General features: G+C 34.0%; 1 protein-coding gene across 5 annotated transcripts; it reads right to left on the bottom strand.

The window, feature by feature from the left end:
- Positions 1-483: 483 nt before the first annotated feature.
- LOC111310422 (ubiquitin C-terminal hydrolase 13-like) lies at positions 484-26,636 on the bottom strand. Of its 5 annotated transcripts, XR_016330402.1 has the most exons (33): positions 26,512-26,636; positions 26,209-26,269; positions 25,809-25,953; positions 25,556-25,713; positions 23,597-23,862; positions 23,299-23,517; positions 23,106-23,214; positions 22,907-23,022; positions 22,472-22,570; positions 19,778-19,887; positions 18,220-18,294; positions 18,026-18,104; positions 17,774-17,920; positions 17,592-17,672; positions 17,407-17,526; positions 14,385-14,507; positions 13,496-13,573; positions 13,311-13,399; positions 13,127-13,235; positions 12,963-13,031; positions 12,620-12,727; positions 12,051-12,106; positions 11,769-11,946; positions 11,545-11,646; positions 11,376-11,447; positions 10,804-10,878; positions 4,417-4,482; positions 3,270-3,335; positions 2,397-2,483; positions 2,115-2,228; positions 1,807-1,881; positions 1,647-1,733; positions 484-926 (listed from the first exon to the last, which is right to left on the bottom strand). XR_016330402.1 is itself a non-coding variant. In XM_022909868.2 (32 exons), the coding sequence occupies exons 1-32, from the start codon at positions 26,539-26,541 to the stop codon at positions 885-887; spliced, it is 3,339 nt and encodes a 1,112-aa protein (XP_022765603.2). In that variant the 5' UTR covers positions 26,542-26,636; the 3' UTR covers positions 484-884. The 5 variants fall into 5 exon arrangements, 4 of the variants coding, with proteins under 4 accessions (XP_022765603.2, XP_089604710.1, XP_089604711.1 ...); XM_022909868.2 differs by lacking the exon at positions 10,804-10,878 and having other exon boundaries at positions 2,115-2,231; XM_089748584.1 differs by lacking the exon at positions 10,804-10,878.
- Between the last annotated feature and the right edge of the window lie 574 nt (positions 26,637-27,210).

The following is a 27,210-nucleotide window of genomic DNA, read 5'->3' as shown; positions in this document are numbered from 1 at the left end:
AGAAGAAAAATTACAATGAACAAATCAACAATCAAATATAATTAAATAAATTCAGCATAAAATTAAACTGAATTTACATAATAAAATTTAAATCTAACACTTTAAATTTCAAAACTACCTCCTTATCATTAAATCAAAACCTCGTTGGTTAATAATAAGGGCTCATGTTGCCTAATTTTCAAAAGTGCAACGGCTTAGTTTAAAGCTATAACAATACAATGACTGAGATACGAATTTCATAAGAATAACGGACCTTTTTGAGTGGTTTGACCTTTGATGTGTACCTCACGTTCGTTTCTTTAATTTCATTTTATTTATTTATTTAAGTTGCAGCCAAGACTAAATGTTGAGCAGATGATTTGATGATTGTATTACTAAAGAGCTGGAAGCCCCAGAAGCAGTGACAACATATACGGACGTCTCAATGCTCTTGGGCATCTATGAAAACCAGTGAACCGGTAATTAAGAATTTTGAGACAAGGAGACCCAAAAAAAAGAAGATTAAAAGATATAATTCTCTTGGCAGGCTATACTTTCTATACAATCCCCAACCACCCCACCAGCCCTCCAAAAAGAACATTTGACAACAAAAGCAAAACCAAAATCTTGTGTAGTAAATTACAACGGAATTTAACATGAAATGCTACCTAAATCACCCCAGTGACACGCTAGACAGTTTCAAATTATGGAGAAAATATGCAGAGTAGTAGGTTGACATTCTCTCATTATCTTGAAAGAATCACACACACCTGATATACATGGAAACAGCTCTTGCAGTACTCAAAAAAGAGACCCCTTCCGGCTTCTTGCTTATTACACAGCTGCACATACCATCGAGAACAGATTTCACCAGATACAATAGTTTCCACTCTTCTGATTTTTATCTAATTGTAGATTTTTACTGGCTTCTCAAATGTATGACGATTCTGCAAAATTCAATCAAGATGATAATAAAGTATCTTAACCACAAACAGAATATTTCCTTTCTTATCAGCCGACTTATTTGGTGCGAACAGGGTATCTGGAGTCGATAAACCCAAGTTCCCTCTACTAACAAGTTCAATCAGCTATTATGTGCAGTAACTGACTTGAATGAGAAGGTATTTTTCCTTCTCCTTTTGTTCCAAGGTGCGTGTGTGTGTGTGTGTGTGTGGGGGGGGGGGGGGGGGGGGGGAGGGGAGATTGTTCTTGGGGCCAAAAATGTTTCATGTCATACTAAAGTTCCAAGATCTTTTTAACATGGGAAGTAAAACTTAGTCCAAATGTACTTTCAAATACCTAAATTCAGAATCTTTTAACTGGAAACATTTTTCCACAAAACTATTGTTCCGACCACTACAATTCAGCAATCACCACAATGGTGGATCTAGAATTTTCTTTTCGGAATTGCCTACTTCTAATATATAAAAAATTGCCAATGAATTTACTAATTGTCCACGTAAAGGGTATTTATGGCAAAACTTTAGGGGTGTCCTGAAAAAAATTGTCCTTCAAATTTTTTTTTTTTTAATTTTCGGGCTAGTTTTAAAGGTATATCTGCCTCTGGATCACCACCATCATTTCAAAAAATAACAGTAGTGGCAGAACATGATGGCATCATCCAAAATCCCCTAACTAGAATAAAAGCTATTCAGAAATATTCATACCTGATTTGCTGCATATGACCTCTTAGGGGCATTGTCAGAGTGTTCCAGTCCTAGATACTGTTCCCAAGCACCATATACATCCCTTCTCTACAACAATGTAAAAGATCAGTCTGATAAATAGCAACAATATCTCAAGAAAAACTTGTAGATTAGAGAGAACCTGAAAACGAGTAGACACAACATCTGAGTCCTCAAGATACTCAGGACGACCCAGTGACAAAAATGCAAACTTCCACTGGGCAGGAATAACCAAAAAAAATAAATATTTGAAAAAATGGGAAGAAATTGTACAACTGTTCAGTTTGCTTATATCCATAAAATAAACAAATAAATAAATAAAACACAAACAAATAAACAAAAGGGAAATGAAAGAAGGGAAAACAATATAGAAAACTGAAAAGATCAGCAATGCAATCGTGATAAGCATAAAATAATAAGATTGGCTTTGGTCTCAGATAAAGACCGTACATTTACAAATTCCACTTCTGGAACCTGCAATCTTTTCTGAATTCGCACTTTAACTTCAGCTAATGTCTCACCCTCATGAATAACAAGGAAAAATGGCTCCCCAAAATTCTGCACCTGCTGTTAAAGGTTAACGGTTAACCAAGAAATGAACAGATAAGCAAAGCAACAAGTGACCTTTATGCCACTAAATTTTTTTAAACAATTCATCAGTATAAAATGAATAATATTTTGAAAAAATATTGGTTCACCCAAGGGAGGGCAGTATGGCATTCATGCACTTACCACTTGGTTTTGTGCTGAGTCTTTCATAAAATGATAAACATGAATCAAGCGATCATGAGGACCAATGTTTTTCTCCTCTTCTGGTATCTAAGGCAATAAGAAATCAAGATCAGACCACAAGAAGGAAGATGGGAAAAGGAAAAACAAAGTGTAAGAAAAGGGAAAACAAGAAGCACTATAGTTTGACAAAATGGAAAGGAACTTGTGGTACATCCCACCAGTTATTTCATTGTATGATCAGGATTAGTAAAAACTGTTGGATTATTTTGGTCACTATAAAAAATGAAAAATGAAAATAAAATCAGAAACAACAGAAGACAAATAAAAAAAATTCACAAAACATAGGAAGACAAATAAAAATATTTCACAAAGTGAAGCAAAGAGAGAATTTTGCACCATTCTCCTATTAAAACTTGGAAGTGCTCAAAATCAAATTTGGACTCAAGTGGATCACATTCTTTCTGTTTCTGTATCCATTATACTTAATCAGCGGCTCCTAAAAAAAAACTAAATATTTTTCAAATAATTTGTTGGACAAAAATCAGCCAAAATAGACAATCTACCATTTTGCTGCTTGTGACAGAGTAAGCCGTAAATGGCCACAAAATTTTTAAATGGCATATTAGGTGGGCATTACCTTCAGCACAATTATACATGAAAATAAATTCAAAGCATTATCAAGGCTACCATGCATGCAAAACATGTGAAGTTAACAAGGTTTAAGATAGTTCTACTTTAATATCAAGTTAACGTCAAGTAGAAATTAATGGAACAATCTATCAGGTCAGGATTTCAAAAGGTATGGTTTACAAAATTTAAGACTGGTAAATAAACACATGTTCTTGGACAAACTTGTAGAACAAAGAGCCTTACCTCCTCTGCACGTAATGTCCAATATTGATCATTTATATTCTCTATCTTGTCACTGAGCGGGAAGATCTGCAAAATAAAAACAAGATAACAAAGTTCATAAAGAAATGGTCATAGGTCTGAAGTCCTAAATAAAGCCACACAGAAAAAACAAACTGCCAAATTTTGGAATTCTAGCTTTTGTCCATCGGGTATCAACCCACTCACTGAACACTAGTTAAAGAATAAACCTCAATGACTCAGCAATTGAACAAAAGGCAAAGATGGAGGCAAATTTTTATATGCCCACAAAGAAAAAAAAGATGGGTGCAATTTTCAAAATTTCCACAGAACCAGAAGCTACAAATCACTTTTGCAAATAATGGTCATGATATGTGAAAATTTAAGAAATGACAATAAAAAATAGAGAACCAAGTTCACAGAACAATTTAAAAACAAGGAGATCAAGTTAGACATACCTTTTCTCAGAATCTTAATGAGAGCAAGCATTCAATATAAAGAAGTTCAAATACAAGAACATTCAATATAAAGAAGTTAAAAGAAGAGTTCTAAAAAATTTACTGCTATAGTATATTATCTCATGCAACGTGTCATACAAGAACATTGTTATCACACTTACTACAAGAACATTTACTTCAAAGCAAATTTACAACACAAATCCAAATCATTACCAAAACTCATTGATTATTTATAAATTATTTATGATGGAAAAAGAAAGGACCAACTTTATTAAAAACTTCCAAACATTCACACACTCACCTCTAGCAACCAGCAGCAGTTAAGCCACTTACAAAGCCAGACACAGGCACACCCACATATAGAGCATGCAATGGAGGTCATTTCAGGTTTGGATCATTCAGGTTCAACACTCGGGCTATTTGAGTTCGGGTCATTTAAGTCCCAATTATTGAATTTTAAAATCAAATCAATTTAATTTCAGATTGTTTGGGTTTGGGTTGGATGGGTTCATATCGTGCTTTTCCTCATCAAATCATTTTGAGTCGATTTCAGGTTGGATGGATTTCTTGCATTTGGGTCAGCTTTGCCAGTTCTACACATACATATGCTCATGCTTGCACACGGCCATATTTATGCATAAAATCCAGGAAGCAGACAAATGTTTAGAATCATTGAGAAGATTATTGAATACCTTGTATATCTTGTGATAGAAAACTTCAAGTAATCTAAGTTCGGCAATGGGATGAGACAACTCCACCTGCACCACATCAATGCAAAGCAATTTGCTGAATTCTTCTCTAAGGAAAACAATGCAGATAATTTTCTCATAGAAAGTTGAAGTATAACTTATTTTCATATAAATAAAGAAACTCTAAACAATAAAGCATGGATAAAGACACAAGAAGAATGACTTGGCAAATAAAAAATGTGATATTATGAGGATACTTTAAAAGTTAATATGTTTCATACATGCCATTTTATTAACTATAAACTCAAAATAAATAAAGCAACAAACAAATCTTTGTTACCAAAAACTCAGCAAGAAACAATTTGGGCTTCTATAATTTTCCATAAAACCATTACCTTATTATTGCCAAAAAATAAAAAATAAAAAAAGGGAAGGGCTCATCGGTAGTTAGTGGGTGAAGAAACTTAAACCATTAAGGAAAAGGAAAACGCTCAATCAAAATGAATTTTATTACAAATCCTCCACACTACACCAGGAAAAAAATTTCCACTTATTTACTTTTACCTTCTCAGTCTTTCAACTTTAAAACAGGAAATTCCTTGAAGAATTTTGTAATTTTAGTTCGAGTACAGGAAAATGTCACCAGGTCTTCTATTAATCACCAAAAGGGCTTATATCACAACAAAAGTATCTTGGACTTGACATTTTGGTGTACAGATGTCAAGAAGGCTCAAAACTGGAATGAGTGTTGGATCTGTGTCAGATCACCAGATTCAGGTTAGGAGATAACACCACAATTTGGGCTGTTGCTCCCCAAGCAAAGCTTTTTTTTTTCACTAATTTATGCATTTTGCCTTCTCAACTTTCCTCACACAAGCTAGAGAGAGAGAGATGCAAAGAAAACGCTAAGCGAAAGAAGAAAAGAAAGGAGGAAACAAGAAAGGGACGGGTAGCAATATTGGGAGAGAAAGAAACTGTGAAGAGCTGAGGAGAAAAGTTCCTCGGGTAATGGGTAAAGAGAAAAAATGGCAAGTAGATCAGTAGAGAAACAAAGAAAAAGAAATGTTGAAAACCGATTCCTAACCAGATTTAAGTATCGTTCATTTAGTATTTTGGTTGTTTCCTAAATAAAAGGGGTTTGGTTCATTGATCAAATTCCTACTTGGTAGTTTCTATTTATTGTTAGAGGATTTTTAGTTGATTTGTTATTATCTCTAGGAAATCATGGGATTTGCTAGATTGATGTTTTCGCTACATATATATATACACACACTATTGTACTCTAGAAAGATTCTTATTAGTTCATAAATAAAATTGTCATGAATTTCTTCATGGTATCAGTGCGTCATCCTGACTCATCAAAACCTATATATATATATATATATATATATATATATATTTTTTTTTTTTTTTTTTTTTTTTTTTCTTTCTATCTACTCCATGGCCAACAGCACTGGTGTGTCCGAGCCACCTATTTTGCCTATCACTGGTCACAAACTCAATGGGCAAAACTTCATCCAATGGTCTCAATCAGTGATGCTATTTGTATGTGGAAAAGGAAAGGAGGATTGTCTCACGGGAATGGCTATTTCACCCAGCAAGGATGACACGAAGTACCGAACCTGGAAGTTGGAGAATAACATGGTAATGTCGTGGTTGGTCAATTGTATGACCGATGAGATTGGTGAGAATTTCATGTACTACAAAACTGCCAAGGAGATTTGGGATGCTACAAAAGAAACCTACTCAATGTAGATAATATGTCTGCGATATTAGAGATCAAAAGCACTCTACATGACCTACAACAAGGAGACTCCTCTTATCACGGAATGTTTTAATTCCTTAACTCATTATATGCAGCAATTAAATATCTTTGAAGAAATAGCATGGAAATGCCCTGACGATAGCCAACAATACAGGAAAATAGTGGAGAAAGACTGTTTATAAGTTTCTACTTGGTCTATACAAGAGCCTTAATGATGTTCATGGGACAATTCTTAGCATTAAGCCATTACCCAGCATCCGAGAAGTTTTCTCTGAGATCCATCAAGAAGAGAGTATAAAGAAAGTGATGCTAAGGACATCATGCAATTCACAAGAGACAAAAAATTCAGCCCTTGCTGCACGAGGACCAAAATCCTACCAAGGTGGTGAAAATCGACAGAAACAAGGTAACAGACTTTAGGTGTAACCACAGTCAGAAGGCAAGACACGAAAAAATTGTTTGCAAATCCATGGAAAACCTGCTGACTACAAACCACGTTCTACTCGAAATCAAGAGTCATGAAAATTCTGCCACCACCAAGACAACTCCAACACCCCCAAAATCAAGCCCGTTCGATAAAGAGTTGTTGGAACTCCTTCAAAAAATTGTTCAGCAATCTCCTCATAACACTAAGTTAGTTGTAAGTACAACGTCTATTGCACAAAAAGGTAACTCTCTCAATGCTCTACTTGTGCAAACTGGAAAATCAAGACCTTGGATTGTTGATTTAGGCGCATCAAACCACATGACTAGTGATGCATCGGTGTTCCATGAATATAGCCCATGTTCTAAAAGCCTAAGTTCGAATAGCATATGAGTCACTCTCCCGAGTAGCCAGGACAGGTTCAGTCCTTATTTCAAAGGACATAACACTTGACTCTATTCTTCATGTCCCTAATTTAGATTGCAACCTTTTGTCTATTAATAAAATTACAAGAGATCTTATTTGTGTAAGTACATTTCTTTCCAGCATGTGTGAATTTCAAGGCTTGGATTCAGGGAAGAAGATTGGCAATGCTAGGATGTGAGCTGGACTCTATCTCCTTAGAGATGAAGAATCTAAAAGACAATCATGGAAGAGTGCTTGCTTGGTTTCATCTTCTAGTAAGAGTAAAGAAAATACAATCATGTTATAGCACTATCATTTAGGACATCCAAATTTCTTGTACCTCAAAAAATTGTTCCCTGATTTATTCAATAAAGGTTTCGAGTCTTATCAACGTGAAATGTCAGTTTTCCAAACACAATCACAATTCATATCCAAGTCAACCATACATATCAACTCATCCTTTTTCTACGATCCATAGTGATGTTTGGGGACCATCAAGGGTTCACAATATTATAGGCTCCAGATGGTTTGTTACCTTCATTAATGATCACACTAGAGTTACATGGTTGTTCCTCATGAAAGACAAGTCAAAGGTTAGCTCAATATTTCAAAATTTCAACATGATTGTGCAAAGTCAATTTCAAGCAAAAATTCAAGTGCTCAGAATAGATAATGGGGCGAGAATACTATCACTCAAGTCTTGGATCTTACTTGTTAGATCAAGGAATTATTCATCAGAGCTCATATACTGAAACTCCTCAACAAAACGAAGTTATCGAGTGGAAGAACAAACACCTGATGGAAGCTGCAAGATCTATTATGCTAGCCTTTCATTTCCCGAAACATTTTTGGGGAGAGGCAGTCTTGATAGTAGCCTTTCTTATCAATAGGATGCCTTTTTGAGTACTAAAATTCCAAACCCTTTGTCAAACACTTCTCAAAACCTACCCTCATGTCCAAATCATTTCCTCCATACCAGTTAAAGTGTTCGGAGGTACTACCTTTGTTCATATACACCAACAACAACACAATAACTAGACCCCAGATCACTTAGGTGTATATTTCTTGGCTACTCACATAACCAAAAAGGCTACAAATACTATTCACCAACCACCAAAAAGTTTTAAACTTCTATGGATGTCATCTTTTTAGAATCAGACATTCTATCCCAAAGCCGATATTCAGGGGGAGAGTTCTAGGGAATATCAACTTTGGGAGATTGAGCCATCATCTAATCCTTCCTCTACTTGTCTGCTAATTCAAATTCCCATTTCAAATTCTTCTTCTTCTTCTTCTTCTGAGTCAACTAATCATCCTAAGTCTCCAAAATCTCCTGAAACCATGCAAGGGACAAAAGCTAAGGAAATGATTGCATACTCAAGGAGACCAAGATCTTAGAAAGGAGATAGGGACCTATACATCTCCAACACAGAACCAAGATTCTGAACCAAATCCAGGGACCTTTGAAATTCATACAGGTAACACAATTACTGAACCTATCTCTATTGATTTTACTAGTGATCTTGATCAGCCCATTGATATAAGAAAAGGTGTGAGATCATGTACTTAGCACGCTGTTCGAACTTTGTTTCCTATGAAGGGTTGTTTCCTACTAAATGAGCACTAGTTACATCATTAACTGATGTTCATATACCGAATACCATCTAAGAAGCATTTGAACAACCAAAATGGAAGCCCGCGGTAATGGAAGAAATGCAAGCACTAGAAAAAAATGGCACATGGAAAATTACTAATCTTCCTGGAAAAAAGAGCCCAGTGGGATGTAAATGGATTTTTACTATCAAACACAATACAAACAGAAGTGTGAATAGATTCAAAGCTCATCTTGTGGCTAAGGGGCTCACTCAATCTTACGAGATTGATTATGAGGAGATGTTTGCTCCTTTAGCAAAAATGAATTCTATCCGTGTATTACTATCACTTGCTGCAAACCTAGATTGGCTCTTCACCAACTCGACATCAAAAATGCATTTCTGAATGGTGATCTAGTGGAAGAGGTCTACATGAAGATTCCACCAGGGTTTGACAACTAGGACAACATCGGCAAGGTGTGTAAGCTTCATAAATCCTTATATGGCCTCACATCTAGTTTGATCATTTGACTAAGGCTATTAAAAAGAATGGGCTCTTACAATGCCAATCCAAACACACTACGTTTGTCAAACATTCACCAAATAGCAAGATTGCTATTATGATTGTTTATGTTGACAATATTGTCTTCACATGAGATTATGAAGAGGAAATAGTTGGATTGAAGACTCTTCTAGCTAAAAAGTTTGAAATTAAAGACTTGGGACAGCTTCGATATTTTCTTGGCATGAAAGTAGCTTGATCAAGAAATAGTATTTTCGTTTCACAACAAAAATATGTACTTGATCTTCTCAAAGAGACAAGAATGCTCGGGTGTAAACCAATGGATGCTCTGATGGACCCAAATATCAAGATGGGAACTGGAGATGGAAGTCCTCTTGCAGACCAAAACAGATACTTGAGACTTGTGGGAAAATTAATTTATTTGGTGAGCAGATTTATGAACAATCCTACAAAGAGACGTATGGAAGCAACATATCAGATCCTTCAATACTTGAAAAAAAATCCAGGTAAAGGGTTGCACTTCAGAAAAATACTAAATAGAGATGTGGAGATTTTCTTAGATGCAGATTGGGCTGGTTTTGTGACAAACCGAAGGCCAATTATAGGGGTATTGTACATATGTGTGGGGCAACTTGGTCACTTTAAGGAGCAAGAAACAAGCAGTGGTAGCTCGAAGTAGTGCTGAAGCTGAATTTAGGGCTATGTCTCACGATATTTGTGAAGGAATTTGTATTATCTCTAGGATATCATGGGATTTGCCAGATTTGATGTTTTAGCTATATATATATACTCTTGTACTCTAGAAAGTTTCTTAAGAATTCATAAATAAAATTCTCATGAATTTCTTCAAGAGAGTATTTTAATTTCTTAAAAATGGTCATTTTTAAGAAAACAAAAGGAAGGGAAAGAAGAAGATAAAGGGCAAAAGAAAAAGGAGGGGCAGCAATATTGGGAGAGAAAGAAACAGTTGTGAGTGAAGAGCTAAGGAGAAAAGTTCCTCAGGTAATAGGTGAAGATACAAAAATGGTAAGTAGAAGAGTGAATAAAGGAAGAAAAAAAGGGTATTTTAATTTCATAAAAATGGTAATTTGAGGTATTTTTGTAAAGGCAAGAGATACAAGGGAATATTACCCCAAAAAATCAAAGTAGTCTTCATTTTAAAGACCTTGCAGTGGACCCCACAAAAGGTAAATGGTTGACATTACAGGGGTTATGGCAATTTGTGGTTTATCAGCAGAAGAATTTTTCTAATTTACCCTGTTTCGCTCCACATAAGAAATGGTTAAACTACTAAGTAATATTACAAATTCAAACACTATAACTTGGAAGACATCCCCATAGCCAATCCTCTTTCCAAGCAGTATCTCAATATCTTCTATCCCTAACAATTGGCATGTCAAATTCTAGGATACATAACCATAGCCGAAGACCCATACCCCAGCCAAAAGAAGATAGCAAAAATAATATTTATTATCCCCAAGGGGGCATCCTAATAGTTAAAACTTGCGACTTTAAACTGAAGTCTCAGGTTCAAATCCTTTCATCCTGGAAAAAGAGAGGGAATTATGGGAGTTGAAAGAGGCTAAGAAAGAACCAAAAAGGTGTACTGGAAACTATTAAAAAAATTTTTAATTTGACTAATCTCAATAAGAATATTGTACTAAATAGATGACAGCCATGCCTACTCCGAGTAACCAGCCCCAGATACCGGCAAAACCTTTGGTTGGTTTTTGTTGTCATTTCCCTATTTGAACTTCTGAAACAAGGAAAAGCATTGAAGCATTTGTCATGTTTAGAGCTAACCAAAATGAAACCAGTTCATAAAATTTAGAATATCAAGGTATCTAATAACATTAATTTTAGAATATTGGTAAGGTTTATATTGGAACAAAACAATAATTTTATCCTCTCTATGCTCTTTGCAAAGATACCTGCATATGCTGACACATATGAAGCTGCAAGTTATCATTCTCTTTAAACATTTCAAAATCATAAGTAATATCATATCATTACATGGGAACTGCATCCATGTAGTCCAGAGTTTGGTGTTGAGTTCATATCCAATTTAAATATGACAACATAATATGGGAACTGTACTTGTATCACATATCAGCAAAACAACAAAAATGCTTTTATCTAGAAGCTAAGATGATCATTAAAAATAATTCATGTTGACTAAAGGCACAATTTCACATTTTTTATATTTTGAAGGAGAAACTTCAGGAGTGGAAAAAACAAAGTTGTAATAGTTACCTTTGTCTTGAGGTCATCAAGAACATCTCCTACAGTACTCTGCTTTGGCAATCTAATAGCATGAATCACTACCTGAGAATTAACAAATAATCAGTGAGGAACAAAACCTGACAATACACATTGAAATAAATAATAATTGAAACATTTTAATTTTATAATCTGTACTTACTTCATCTTTGGTAGCATGATGAAAAGCAACTTTCAATGTTTTGAGGCATTGGAGTTCTGGTAAAGGTATATCCAATACTTCATAATATAGAATATCAGAATTCTACCAAAAACAGAAATATACCTTGTTTCAGCAATAATCAAAATTATTATAATTGATTGAAAAAAAATTAAAGGAACAATGAATAGTATCAAACAGAACCACAATTAGGTAGCTATTAAAACCTGATTGTAGTGAACCAGCATGTCAGACAAATGTTCCACTCCTCGATACTTGATAGGTTGGGGTTTAGGTTGCTGGGAATAACAGTTATGGGATGTGAGCCTAATTTTGGAAGGATCATCCAAGCCAAGATGGTGAGCCACCCTTTCAACAACATCATCATAATTATAAAGCTTTGACCTAGACAAACGATGCCAAAAGCAGAAATTCAATCAAACTCATTACACTCACTTCAGAACGTATCCACTAAAAAGCTGTAAAGTTTAGCAATAGGAGAAACTTACAACTCAAGAGAAAATTCATCCTCCTTTGGTTTTTCTAAAGATCGAAACCGAACAACCTACATATGACCAATTTGAATAAAAACTTAATTTTGAGAAGAAAAATCCCCAATTACACAAATCTAAAACACATACAATATAATAGGGTTTAAAATTAAAATCAAACACTTCCAAAAAGCACCAGTAACTAAATTCCTCTAATTCTAGGTTTAGAATAGATATTACAGATGCTGATCCATAAAAATAGTTCATTTAACTAGATAGCACCTTAAAATGTTCCCACTCTCTAACATTCTAACAATGTGAGGGAAAAATTACAAAGGATTTAGAAATATCTCACAAAGCAATAAATCCCACAGCTCAACATTTTTCTCTGAGCACAAACCTATGGCTAAACATTTTGATCACAAGATATAATCTACCGTCAACAACATCAAGAAATCTAAATACATAGCAAAAACATAAAAATGAAAATGTTGCATCCAGGGAAAATTATAACCCCATCAAATTATCACTCTTCATGCAGCATAATTCAATAATTAATACTGCCACAAAGAAGATTCCTCCCATACCTGACGGTTATGCACATACTCCAGAAATGAAGGAACATCAGGATAACGGCATTGTTCTCTTCCAACTTCAGATGATTTTTGAAAACAAATAATATCTCCATCTTCAAGCTGTAATTAGAACATATGCTCACAAAGACAGAACACACACAAAAAAAAAAAAAGAGAGAGAGAGAATAAAACTATGTAAAGATTGCTCAAATTTAATAGAATTATGAGAAACTGAAAAAATTATTCAAATAACAAGAGGTACATATAGTTGCCAAAAAGATAAAAAAGTAAGTTATTACAAAGGCCTGCCAACTTATCAAAAAAAGCATTCTAATTGAGCATCGATTTATCACACCTGACAGGTACGGAATGTGACCTTCTTGTCAATGTGTTCACACATGACATTAGGTTCAAATTTTATTTCCTGTGCATGGAAGAGATAAGTGAGATGTGGTAAATATAAATTGATTTTGAAACCAGACGCATGTAAACATAATTAGAAAATCCAGGATAGCCAACCTCATAAAGTTGAATCTCTTCGTCAGGACCAAAGCCAGCCATTTTGTTGATCCTTGTCAGTATTTCCATTGGCTTGCTAGCACCCTTCACAAACATCCTCCCAAGATAACTGACATCACAGAAGTAGAAGCATCAGTAATCACAAATAATTCCACTCCAAGGAAAAGTAGGATGCAGGAATTACCGGAGCTCCTCTTTGAAAGGATCATAGAGTTTAAAGAAAAGAAGAATATCTTCTTTAGTCTTTTCAGGTGGAGGAACTGGCTGCAAATCCTGGATGATGGTAAAGATCAGTAAAATAGAGCTCCATCACAGCAACAAAGAGCTTCAAGCAAACCAAAGTTTAAAAGAAAATCATCCAATAGGTACCTGCCCAAGCTCCACTTCCAGGAACAACTTCAGTTCAGCATTATTTGCCTTATTTGAAACCTCTCTCAGTTGTCCTACCTAGAGAAATTGAAATTAATTACAAAGATCACATCATACACCAAATATTGAACTAGGATAACAAACAAGAACAAGACAAACAACAATAATGCAAAGAAGATAAGATGGATGGACCAGCAGTCCTATGACAGCTGGAAACCTGGAAAGAAATGTTGACTACAAATGTTACTCCATAATCCATCTTTACTCAAAAGACTCATGAGTTTAATGCTACACTATCGATGGCAATGGCTGTCTTTCAATTCATGATCTCAAATTAGATCAATGGTCAATGGAACAATAAAAAATGCATGAGCTTTTAAATACATTTTCTACCAAATACATCCAGGGTAAATGTTATGGTGGAAACTTTTGGAAATGTCTTTCACAAACAAAGAACCAATTGCCACAACCCTTAAGACACAAGGATGGTGTTATTGCATACAGCCAATCAAAAACCTAAGCTTCACCATTGTAACATTCAGAACTAATCAACCTACAAAACATCGTCAGCCCTCCCTCCACCAGGGCAAGAATTCATTCTATCATTGGCTGTCACAAACATGAATTATTCTCAGGAAGTGCTCGATAACCATTTCATAATCACTCAAAATTTTCAAAATGCAATCAATCATCAAATTTAACACATTAAGACGATCACTCAAAATTTTATGTTGACAAAGAAGCCTAATTAAACAACTGACAGAACTATAGAATTTGGATTGATTAATTCAAACAGTTTCTTCAATATGTTGTTCACCAGCAGAGCAATAGGCAGTAAAATATGCATCGAGTAAAGAAATTGAAAGAAGAGAAATTAAAAGCCACTAACTGTCTGTGCTTCCTCCAGAGAACTTAACAGTCGATTTGGACGGTATGTATGGTTTTGGCGCTTGGCCCACAACCAAAAACGTTGATATTGCACGGGAATACCAAACTCTTTAGCAACTTCTTCCTGGGATGTAAAAATTAGGATGTTAGGAGTCAAGAAACTTCAACTTTTATCAGGCACGAACTTCATACTTATAGAATAAAGAAATTTAGGTTGGTGTCAAGACAGAAGAAAATCATCACAAATACAAAATAAATAAAGAAGCAAATAAAAACAGATCTAACTGAAAAGCATAGCATCCATGTTATTTTAAAGGACCAGTAATGCAATAAAACACCTGCACATTAGTGACACTAACTATGACCATGCACATGCAGAAAACCACTAACTTTTAATTGAAATCATCACATGGTTATTGGTAAAGCATTTAAAACCAAATGGATCATTTTAACTGCTAGATCAAAACAACAGAAACAAAAGCAGTGAAAATGTAAAAATTTCTACAATTAATTAATTTATTTCCAATATTAAGACACAGAACATTCAGTTAGAGGTGTTGTTGCCTTCATACCAATATGTAAGGTCCAAGTTCTACGGAGGCAACTAATAGATATTCACTAAAGCTTGAAATTTCTTTAAAATAAAACCATATATGATGGTACATAGCAAGGAAAGTTAAACAACAAACACATGATACTTAACTAACAGGAAAAGCACATCATTTCAAAGAGAGACCATTTGGAGAAAAGGCAACCACATTCTCATCTTGATTGGCAATGGAATGCCTAACTGCCTTCCACCGTAACATCATGGCCATGCCTATTCTCATCCATATTCTCAGCTTGATTAGTACTTAATTAATCACTCAAATCTTTTACCAGACACTTCAAAAACTTCAGAACTTCCAACATCATAATCACCAAATTCACGTCAACATCAGGAAACTTATCATGTGGAATCCTAATCTGTGCAACCATATTCTTCACTAATTCCTTTTAAAAACATTAATTGTCCACATATTTGACTTTTCAAAGCTTTCACAAATTCTTCATGCAAATTTCTTGACAACAGACTCATAATTAAACCCATAACGGTTCTTCTATGCCTTTCAATCTTTATAATATAGTCATACTGTTTTAACTTTATAGTACAAGCTCACATAGTCAAGAGCATAATAGAAAATCAACGCACCCACGCACCCAATTTTTCATTGAGTTGCAAGGTTTTTAGGGGAAAACATGGGAAACACAATTTGGGGTGTTAAACCATCAAAATCTTGAGTTTAAAGAAAATTAATGTCCGAATTACTGTCCAATCTTTCAATTTGGAACCTTTAACTCAAAAAATCTCTAATGTGGTACTTTTACCTCTCAACTTTTTTCTGACCAATTTACTCATTTATCTTATTTTTGGCCTCGGCCAACCCAATGATGCCACGAATGCACAATACAATATACATATGTCGCAGCCCATAAAATTACACTGAATCACACCAATGTGCCATTTTTGTCTTCTAAAATACTACTGGCAGTAATAGGGCATCTTTTGATTGGTATAATATTTTCATTTTATTTGGCCTTTTAGCCAGTCATATGATGCCTTTCACACATAACATGCAAAAGAAATGTGACAAGTACAAGTAAGTTACATGCTCTCACGCACGTTCGTCTTCTACTTTCCCTCTTTTTCTGCTTTCACTCTCAAATCACATTCCTACACCACTACAGTCATTGTGGATCCATAGCTAACAAGAATGTTCAACCCTTTTCCTTCTTTTCTCTTTCTTCATCACTCTTCACCAGCTTCCCGCAGCTCCCTCGCCAGAACCAAGCCTTTCCTAGCTCTAAGAAATCCCTCAAATTTATTTTATCTTTCTTTGGTTTCAACTTTGGCATGAATATGGCACTGATGTGATTGCTTGACATGATTCCTTAGTAATTGGTTTCGCTTGGGGTTAATTTGGGGTTGGATTTGAGGATTTTGGCTAATGTGGGTTCCAACTTGCAAGGGTGTTTGGATTTTTGCTCTTTGATTGTAATTTCACTAATTCTCAGTTCGATCCAAAGTCAAAACTTGCACAAAATGACTGAGATTAATCTCCATTACTGACTTTTGAATCAAAGAACTTAAGCTTCTACTTTGGAATCTTATCACCTTTTCCCATATTATGTATTTAATTTGTTAAGCATGGGAGTGACCGAAAGGAGGAGAAGAAAGAAAACAAAAGGGAGGAAATGGGGAAACAACACTGCTAAACCATTTGTCATGAAAAGTGGCAATGAGAGAAATAAGAAAAAAGGTGTGCTAGAGAAAGTGCGCAAAAAACATTGAAAAAAGGAAGAAGGGACAGAAAAGAAGAAAAACAGTGAAGAGAAGAGAAGACAAAAAATAAAAACTATAAAAAACACTATACCAACCACATGATGTCACATCAATACCATGTTGTTGACATGCAAAACATGTTTTATGTTTCTCATTAAAAAAACCTCTTTAAAACATGAAACTGAGAATTTACAAAACCCTTTACAAGTCAATATCCTTTACAGTATGCAACCCCAAATTCGTTTGTTTAATAAGTAACCTACTGCAAAGAACTTGAGTTTTGACAGAAAATGCTCAATCAATCAAAAGAACTAGTAAAGAAATATCAGTATTTTGGTTTATAATACAATCAATTCTACTAAATATAAACTTGTCCTAAACCATTTCCTCCGTAATGAGGAAACAAATAAAATTAGTAGCAACTCTTTTCAGTTCTTTACCTATTTGAGAAGAAAAAAGATACTTAACTAGTTTGTTCCCCAACAGTAAAATTGTCTCAAACAAAACACTAAGAATGGCCACAATTTTATGCATATAGGAAGAATACCAGAAAATCACCCTTTATTAAGAAATTATGTGGAAAAGAAAAATCCAGGGAAACCTTAAGAACATAACCATGGTATTACAGTCCACATTTCTTTTGGTACCAGACAATAAACTTAAACAAGTCTGAGAAAGATCAAACATGATATTGAAGTACCTTGAAAACATTAAAAGGCATCTGTTTCTGAATACGAAAGCTACGAACTTTTTCATGATCCACAAGATCAAAGTATATATCCCTTCCAATCTGTTCAGCTAGGTCCTCATTACGTGCAACCTGATGGCATAGAAAAGTGGGATCAGAAACCATATATTTGAGAGAGAGAGAGAGAGAGATTGTACCTTTATAAGAGTATAGAGATGTGCCTCCGCTTTTTCCTTTCTCTTTTGCTCCTTCTCTTCTTGCTCTTTCTTCAATCTTATCTGAAATGTGATGTTCAAAGCACACAGCAATATTTTGCAGGGAACATAAACAGCATTGCAAATTTTAAATTACAATTAACAAGAATCAGCAGCCATCTTACTCTCAGGTGTTCAGCAATATCCTTCTCATCCACATTACAGATTATTTTTTCCTTGTCACTTTCTCGTATATACACAAGCATATATGCATTTGAGTATTTAGTAAATTTAAATGGAGCATTGATGAACCCCGGATTTGTCTGCGGTAACTATTGAAAGGAAGAAGGTAAGACAAAAAGTGTTAACTGAAAGAAAACAACTGCATAAAAGAAAAAACAATGTTAACAAGCACCATACGGCTCCTCCAACAGTACCTCTTCTTCACCACCATACTGCTCCTCCAATGCCCTCTTCACATCTTCTTTTGTGACTCTTTCATCATCAAACTTAAACCTAGATGACCAATCCCAGTGAACACCAGAGTGAGCACGAGTAAAAACAAGAAAATAAAGACAGGCAATTAGCATATAAGCTTGGATTCCACAAATTTACAAAACATGATAGGTACCACTGATCTGAGAGGGTTGGCCTGATATAAGCATAGTAGTGCCCACCATGCACCCCACCACTGTGAACCAATACACTGCATACAACGTTACAGAATTATGATTATGATATTACTACCCTCTTGCATGCTCATCTATGAGTAATTAAAATAGTTTACACGGTCTTAAATAAGCAGTTAAAATAAGAGAAAAAGATGAAGAGAACTTTGACACAAAGTGTAAAATAAATGCAGAAAGAAATCTCTATTTGCAGAAATTAATGATTAAAATACCAGCATACCCTTAGATTGGCATTTTTTTACTATATTTGATTATTTAGTAACTTACACAATTGGCCTCTATTAAATCCATGGAGACCAAGTAAACACTGGTTTAACATATTAGCATGAACTATTACTGCTAAACAGAATAATGATTATAACAATTAAGATAACTGAAATGCTCTTATCCATCAGTTGAAACTTGAAACATGCACGATTTTATATAAGACAACATATAACTTTCAGTAATAGCCAACTTCATTAAATGAACAACATATAATGCTTAAGATCATGTAACCAACAAAACCTAATAATTAATTGTCATAATGATGAAGATTGGCATCTTAAGAATGGCTTTTAGTGATTTTGTTGCCTCAGGTATCCCAAAAAAAGAGCCAGTGGTGGTGGTAATGATGATAAGGATAACATAAAATATATAACCCACCGTAAGCCAGGTTCCAACAAAATAAAAAGGACCAAAATAAGACGAAAAATAAAGAAACCACAACAAAAAGAACAGCCATGCCCACAATGATGGAGGTTAAAAAAAAAAGTTTAACACAAAGTAGTCACCACTATGATCAACCACAAGAATGAAGGTATGAATAGACTATCAATAAACAAAGAATGATGATAATTAACAGTACAACACATCTGATGTAAGAGGTCCCGTACTCTGGGGTCGGCTGATGTAAGAGGTCCAAAAAGAAGAAAAGCAAACAAGTTCCTTAGTTACTTTTGAACTTGAAATTGACAATTTTCTTCAGCAAATGAAGGTTATTTTTGTTAATTACATCAGTTCAGGGAAGAGACTATACTTATAAGATGAAACGTAACCATAGGTTAATCTCATTTTTCTAGAGTTCAAGTTGAAGCAGGATTTTAGTAAATTGGAACTGATTAGAAATTTATTAAGAGACTTGTAATTCTTTGGTACCAGTGGAGTATTTTTGCTTCAAACAAGACTCTGTGGTTTTGAGTAATCTTCAAACTTCTTGCAGGCATATTTTAAGAATTCTATGAATCATTGAAATCTAACTGAGACTACATGTTTTTAAATAACTGATTAGATTTGATTAAACATTACATCGTAAAACATGATTACTTAATTAAATGATCTCATAATTTATTACTTAATTAAATGATCCCATAATTTGTAGTTGAAAACAGATTAAACTTTTATAAATATAGGTTTCTTTGAAACCTTCCCTTATTTATAGGTCTCTTACAATCAAGGGAGGCAGGAAGGCAGCTGTGGTAAACAAAATGAAAATTACAGCATGACAAACTGAGCAAATACCTGTGAAGAGTATAAAGGTTGCGAACAGTTCTGTCTGCCTCAGGTGATAAATACTTGCCATTCTCCCTATCTAGATCAAGTTGCAAGGGGAACTCGTAGCGATCATTTATCTGAGACAAAAAGTATGATTAAAATAAAACTTATTAAACAAATATTTCCACATATATCAGAGATTAAAGGTGAAATATTTGAGACATGCACACACATGCGCGTGCACGGGCATACTAGTATCATGGTTATTTGACAACTGCTTCAAGGAGAGGTAATAAGTTTAAGACCAAGCTCCTTTTGATTCTATTTCCAGAAGCACCCTTAAATTAAATTGCAAATATTTGATTGTCATAGTAAAGGATAGTACAAGCAAAGAAAAATTTATAGTAAATACTTCTTACTATTCAATCTTGGACAAATATCATGGGGCCAAGTAAAAGTGGGAATCAATATGCTTCATAATACTATTCATTTTCTCAGAATACATACATGTTAAAAGCAATGCTATCTAGCAAAGGCTGCAAGTTTTATCTATCACTATTTGCTCTATTTCCAGAAGTGCCCTTTACACAAATTGCAAATATTTGATTGTTAAAGGATAGTATAAGCAAAGAAAACTTAAAGGGCATTTGATTCGCAAAATCTTAGATTCTGAGGGAAGGTGTGATCCCTCGGAAAGTGTGATTCCGGGAGAAGTGTGATTTTTCATGGCATCCTATTTTTAGATTCCTATGTTTGGTTAGGGGGAATCTGAGATTACTTAATCATGTATTTTTGCTATAATATCCTTCACTACATAACAAACACAACAATACATCAATTACTACGTTAATTTCATCAAAGAAACACAGGAAACACAGTATTCAAGTGGCCAATTATAAAAAAATAATAATAATAATTAGTCATCAATTATTGCGTTAATTTCATCCAAGAAACGCAGGAAATGCAGTAATTGAACAAATACAATGAACAATTTATTAAATCAAAGCCATCAAGTCAAACAGATAAAAACAAATTAAATGCCAAAGACTGCATTTCTGTTCAAAGAAACGTAGTAATTGCCATACCCATAATAAATGCTCATTAAATCAAAAGCCATCAAGTCAAATACAGAAAAAAAAAATTTAAATACCAAATAGAACAGAAAAGCAGTAATTGCCATACCCATAATAAATGCTCATTAAATCAAAAGCTATCAAGTCAAATAGATAAAAAAAAAAAAAAAATACCAAATACTGCATATCTGTCCAAAGAAATGCAATAATTGCGATACCCATGATAAATGCTTATTAAATCAAAAGCCATCAAGTCAAATACTGCTTTGAAAAAAACACAATAAACAATCACAATTACTTCAACAACTACAAACGCAGCATTTGAGTGGGAAAATATATATATAAAAGAGTACTCAATTAAAAAAAATTTAAAACAAAAGCAATCCACAATTACTTAATTTTCATACATTGATTTTCATGGGAGTAAAATAGAAAGAAAATATTTTTTGTTAAGGTCAAATGCGGGACAAAAGTCACTTTCTTCCCGTAATCTTAAAAAATCACAAGGAGAGGTGAGTTTCTGATTCTGGGATTTTGGGTGCTTTTGGGAATCTAATATTAGCCCAGGAATGTGATACTCCAAAACCAAACATGGGAATTTGAATACCCAACAACAACATTCCGGAAGAAAATCTCAAATTTCCCCCCAACCAAATGCCCCCCTAATAGTAAATATTTTTGACTATTCAATCTAGACAATATCATGGGGTCAAGTAAAAGTGGGAATCAATACACTTCCTAATACTATTTATTTTCTTATAACACACATGTTAAAAACAATGCTATCTAGCAAGAGCTGCAAGCTTTATATATTACTATTTGTGCTTATCAAAAAACAGAAAAATGGCTATGGAAATTAAATTTAAATGTAAACCTAGCCTGTAAAGCAAAATAGAAAGAAGCTAAAAGAGCAAGGTGCAAATAATGCATGTGTTCATCCAGACCACCCATTGCTAAAATATTGCAGGCATATGATATTCGCTGCATTAATCAACAATAACATAATTGAAAACAAATTAATTATGTACCACTCAATAATATTGAGTGTTAGAAACATCTTAGGACTAAATCTTTTAAGAAGTGAAAATATTAATCTCAATATACAAGTACTTCAGAAAATTAAAATTTTATTCCATAATACTATTGCACTAGCAAAAAAGAAAAAAACAGTTCCAGCATCTTCATTTTATTTAGAAATAAGGGGACATAATATTTGAAAAAGAAGTTCCAATACACTGTTAGAAGTAAATTCTCACATTAAACATATTTGTTTAATCAAAGAAAGTTTATAGACAACCATTCAGATTGAACAACTTCTTGGAAGGGGAAGATAAACTTCGCAATATCATAAGAATCATCTCCCCAAGACTTTCATGAACCAAATTTACATAAAATTTAAGCCAAAAAAGGAGTTCACAAACCAGCAAAATAGAAAGCTACCTATACATTTAATGGGCCACCATTTAGGATCGGCTTTATATATAGCCTTATCCTAGTTTGGGTATTACACATGCTTAGAATTCAAGAAACAGTAGTAAATGCTTGAAAATAACTTTAATCAACCTAATTCAAACAATGCAAGAATAGCATTAATAAAAGCAGCAGAAATATATAAACAGGATATAAAGTTGTCTCCTGAGCTACTAACCTTTACCATAGTATCCCGCATGAAATCATACTCAAATCGTTTCAACTGAAGTTGAAGGACAGGAGGAAAGTCAATGAAAAGAACGCCTTTCCTAGCATCCTGGAAAAGGCCCAAAATAACATTATGTTTAGATAGAACGTTTAAGCAAGAGAGTAAGACAAGTATAGAACATTGGGTTCAATAGTCCATGTCAAGAATTATATCCTCTATGGTCAAACAAATCCAAATTAAAACCATGAGAGAAACAAATCGCTTCCCTAGCATATCTAAACAAAGAAACCCAATAGAAGAGACAACCCCAACCAACCAAAGACAAGCAGATTTGAATCAACTTATTGAGTTCTTCACAGTTTTCCTAAATGTAAACTCCAATCGCTAAGTTCTACATTTCCATGTAAAAAAGTTGAACAGAAGGATATCTTCAAGGCATCTCACCTGTAAACCATATTGTTCAGCATGATACCTATTGTCACCCTCAAGACGCTCCACTTCAACGTATTTGTCAAAAGAAGCATAAACATCCTCACAGCCTTTGACATCAAGCTGGAGATCTACAAATAGTTGTATGAAATTCATAAGGCCCAAAAAATCAACCTTAATAATCTAGTCATCCATTGTAACCTTAAAACTGTACCATAAAATGATTCCTTTCTCGTTGACTTATAGTCCACATTGATGCATTCAATATAATTCATATGATGCCCTTCAAACAACTGTTGTATTGTACCCTCCACAACTGTTGCCTGAGACAGTTTTTAAGAAAATAAATGTAAAGAAGAAGAAGAAGCATTCAATCACAAAATACTAACAGAAGAAAACACCTATACCTTCATTTTGTCTTCAAGCTTTTCACAGAGAACCCTATTAAGTTCCTGAACATCATGCTGCATGAAAGAATCATATGTGTCCCATCCAAAGGATTTTGTCAACTCTTTGGTTGCTACGCTAGTGTCACTATACTGGAGCTTATAAAATAGACTCTGCAAAGCCAACGGAATGCTCCCTGAGGGCATGTCATTCTCAGTTGTTGGCATATGATACACAGCCTGCAATGTATAGTTCGAACATTGAACTTAATTGAGAATTTTACCTATAAGACATGTAATAAAGAATAAATATACTAACCTTTCTAAAGTAGGGAATATGATAGAGAGTTTGCAGGAGAGAGTTCATATAACAGGTGGCTCCCTGGTTCTTGAGTCCAACATAACCAGTCTCCTTTTTCGAGTCATGTGACCAATAATCGGCAACCTTACGCACAGCAACCTCAGCTTCTACTATGCATGTGTCATTCACAAGAAAACCTCTACTAGGGTCATATAATTCACCAAGAGGCATGAATGAAGTGAAGCCCCAATCACTTTCACGTGCATTAAACTGATGCTGTGTGTCTGGCGGAGAACAATGTATTGTCATCAGTCACATAAAATTTGAGCCTACATGATAAAGAAATATCCAACAAGTGGACAACAAGGTGATCTCAAGTAGCCTAAATTTTCTTCACACTAAATATCACATAACTCATTGCCATCTTTAAGCAGTGCATTGTTATGGTGGAAGTTCATTTTAAAAACTGATGCACCTCCTCTTTCTTGGCTAAATTTCAAAACTATGACCTTACATGATTCTGTTTTTTGGCCTTTATACAGCCAACCCCAGAGTTATGGGATATAAGGTTTAGTTTTTTGTCGTTGTTGTTGTTGTTATCATACTATAGTTCACCTGATACAAACTGTTAGCAATGATATAATGGCGCATCAGCCTAATGTTTCAAAAAACAATGCTCGATAAAATAGAACTAGACATTGATACAAGAGAGTAGGCTTCCAAAGAAATTAACATCCCCAAACTCCATTTCCTAAATAAACAATAAAACTCTAGTTATTTCATACATTTCACAATACAAAATCTATCATAAGTAAAAGTGGCACTCATCTATTTGATCTCATGGGACATGATAGAAGACATAAAATTTCACATAATCATTAGATTCATTTTTTTTTTTCTGATTGTCTGAGAAATTTAGCTTCAAACTACTTTTTCCATTCCCTACTTTCTCTGGCATACTTACAAAAGAATCTTATTCACCAGAAGTTCACTTGAATTATTTAGTGCTCTTCTCAGTAAAAGCTTGCCTGATTGAGTAGACACTTATTCCAATATTTAAAAAGTACATATAGATTTCTGACAAAGTTATAAAAGAAAGCAAAACAACATGTCTCCAGGTAAACCTTAATTTATCTCAAATTCTAGTTAAGAATTTCAGTGGAAGACTCATTTTTCATAGCTTGACCTGAATTCAAGCTCTATTTATTGAACAGAAGAAATCAACAAACAAGTTGAACCAACCATCAATAGATTCTATCAATCAGATTATGCCAAAAAAAAAAAAAAAAAAAAAGAAGAAAAAGAAAGAAATCAGACTTAAAATTTTCTTGAACAGTCACTGAATTTAGGGTGACAGAGCCCCACAACCCATTATTCTTCAACATACTACATTCATTACTCCACTTCCATAAGGTCATGAATAAATTATCTAGAAGGTACACAATGCAACTGAGGAATAAACTAATTGATAGTCACTCCTCCAGAAAGGAGGTCCCAACTCCCAGGTTCAAATCCCCTTCCCAAATAAACATTCAGAAAAAAACAAAAGGTGTAAGAAGACACACTGAATATATGCTACAAGAATTAAAGCTCAATCTTGGATACACTTGGACAGAATGTTTGCAACACGCAAACTAGAGAAAATGACCATTGAGCAGTTTACTAAATAGAACCACTTGGACAGTATAAAATGGATGTACAAACTAGCACTCAGTGCAGTAAAGAATTCATAAACAGAAACGATGGCAATAATAAGTGTTATACGAGGCAGATAGTCCAACAAAAGAAGCACATACGTATAAATTGTGGTCTCTCATTTTCTGTCCATAAAATACACACAGAGTTTGATGAACATAAAAGAAGGTTAACTGGCTTTATAGGAGGCATGTAAAACTGTTGACAAACAGATGCTATGCCAACAGAACTCCTATGTAATGGTTCATTGAATTATAGGAAAATCAGTATTGCCAGATATACCTTTTCTAATTGTATATTTATTATGCATTTGGTTGCTGACAGCTAAGCTGAACTGTGCATATCTACTCCATCCATAAGGTAGAGTTGCTGAATCGGCAACATCAAGATACATTGACAAATGATCCACATTGTTGCCCTTGGGGAAAATAAGTATCCGCCTGTGCATTACAATTCAACAAAAATCTTATTGATTGATAATACGAGACTAATTGAGCAAGAACTCCAAAAGGAACAAATTGATCAATTAAACTACCATTTGAAGCCTCCAACAAAGAAGATGTCAGAGTAGAGCTTCTTAGTGTTAAGCCTAGAGAAATTCTCAATTGTCCATGTGAACCTTCCCGATGGTGGATCATCAACTGCTTGTGCATCTGCCATACTTGCAGTGTCCGGCGCCACTAATAATACATAAAAAAAAATTAAAAATTAAAAAGCAGAATAAAACCTGAAATTTATGAAGTACGAATCAAATTTATATAGAAAATCTCAGCGACACAAAAAATGCATAATGATGTAAATATGACATTTCATTCAGCTGAAACTAAAAAGAAAAGAATTCGTCATTTCTTCAAATGAAATTCAACTTTCTTTCAGTTTCTTGTGAAACATACAGAAAAAAGAAAAGAGAGAAGAAATTAAATTGAAAATTTTACCTTCCATTGGCTGAGGACCCTCGACGAAGTCATTGTGTGGGATCAACATCTCGTCGTCCTGCTGAAAAAACAACAGAAACACAAAATGAGAGAGTGAGAGTTCGGATCTGCTGATCAAAACCCTAGGCGTCTAAACATGAGAATCGCAGATAATGGTGAATTTATGTTTTCAAGCTGGACTGAAAGAGGCATTCAGGCAGTTAAAAACGCGGCGTTTCGGGGATCGAAATTGAATTGAAGTGAAATAGAAGAAAAGAAAAAGAAAGAGAATAAAAAAGAGAGAGTGAAGGATTGGATGGTTACATCTAACGGTGGAGTAGTCATCAGAGTCATGGGCGGTGATGGACGTCCGTTCGATCGACTGAATCTGTTAGAGAGAGAGAGAGAGAGAGCTGCAACTAGAAAGAAAAACTGAGAGAGAGAACGATGGTTGTGGAAGAGGGGAAAACGGGTTTTGCCCGGCAAGGGACAAATCAGGAATTTCGACCAAATGAATTATTTTATTTTACTAATAATATTTACTCGTAGAATCATTGGTCTTTTTTTTTTTGGCTGAAATTATATTTATCACCATACAGTACTACCATTGATATTGATTATATAATAAATTAAGAAATAAATATTCTTAATGGCATTTTTTTACAGTTTGATTGTTAATAAATACAATTATTACAAAATAAATGTATAAATAATAAATATGATTATAATAATTATATATAATAAATATGATTATAATAATAAATAATAATAAATAACAAATAATAATAAATAATCTATATATAATAAATAATAAATATGATTATAACAATATAAAGGAAGCTGAATTGATAAAAAAAATCTAATAAAGAGTATTAATGTTGAATAAAATAATAATATAATAAAAAATAAAAATTTCTTTTTACAATTAAAAAAATTTGTTGAATATTTAAAAACAATTAAATCTCACTAATTATTTTTCAAAAAAATAAAAAATAAAAGTAATACATTAAATGGTTTGATTTT

The sequence above is a fragment of the Durio zibethinus genome, chromosome 19 (assembly GCF_047325235.1).
Source record: "Durio zibethinus cultivar Kanyao isolate XHJ-2024 chromosome 19, ASM4732523v1, whole genome shotgun sequence".
NCBI classification, from domain to species: Eukaryota; Viridiplantae; Streptophyta; class Magnoliopsida; order Malvales; family Malvaceae; genus Durio; species Durio zibethinus.
Note: the sequence above shows the minus strand (reverse complement) of the source record. Positions and strands in the feature narration are given on the sequence as shown.

Excerpts from the sequence above, each read along its gene's own strand:
- LOC111310422 (XM_022909868.2), bottom strand. The coding sequence starts at position 26,541 with ATGACTCTGATGACTACTCCACCGTTAGAT. Across the intron at positions 26,270-26,511 it reads TGACTACTCCACCGTTAGAT|CAGGACGACGAGATGTTGAT; the intron begins GTAACCATCCAA and ends TTGTTTTTTCAG. Across the intron at positions 17,527-17,591 it reads ATCTCTATACTCTTATAAAG|GTTGCACGTAATGAGGACCT; the intron begins GTACAATCTCTC and ends CTATGCCATCAG.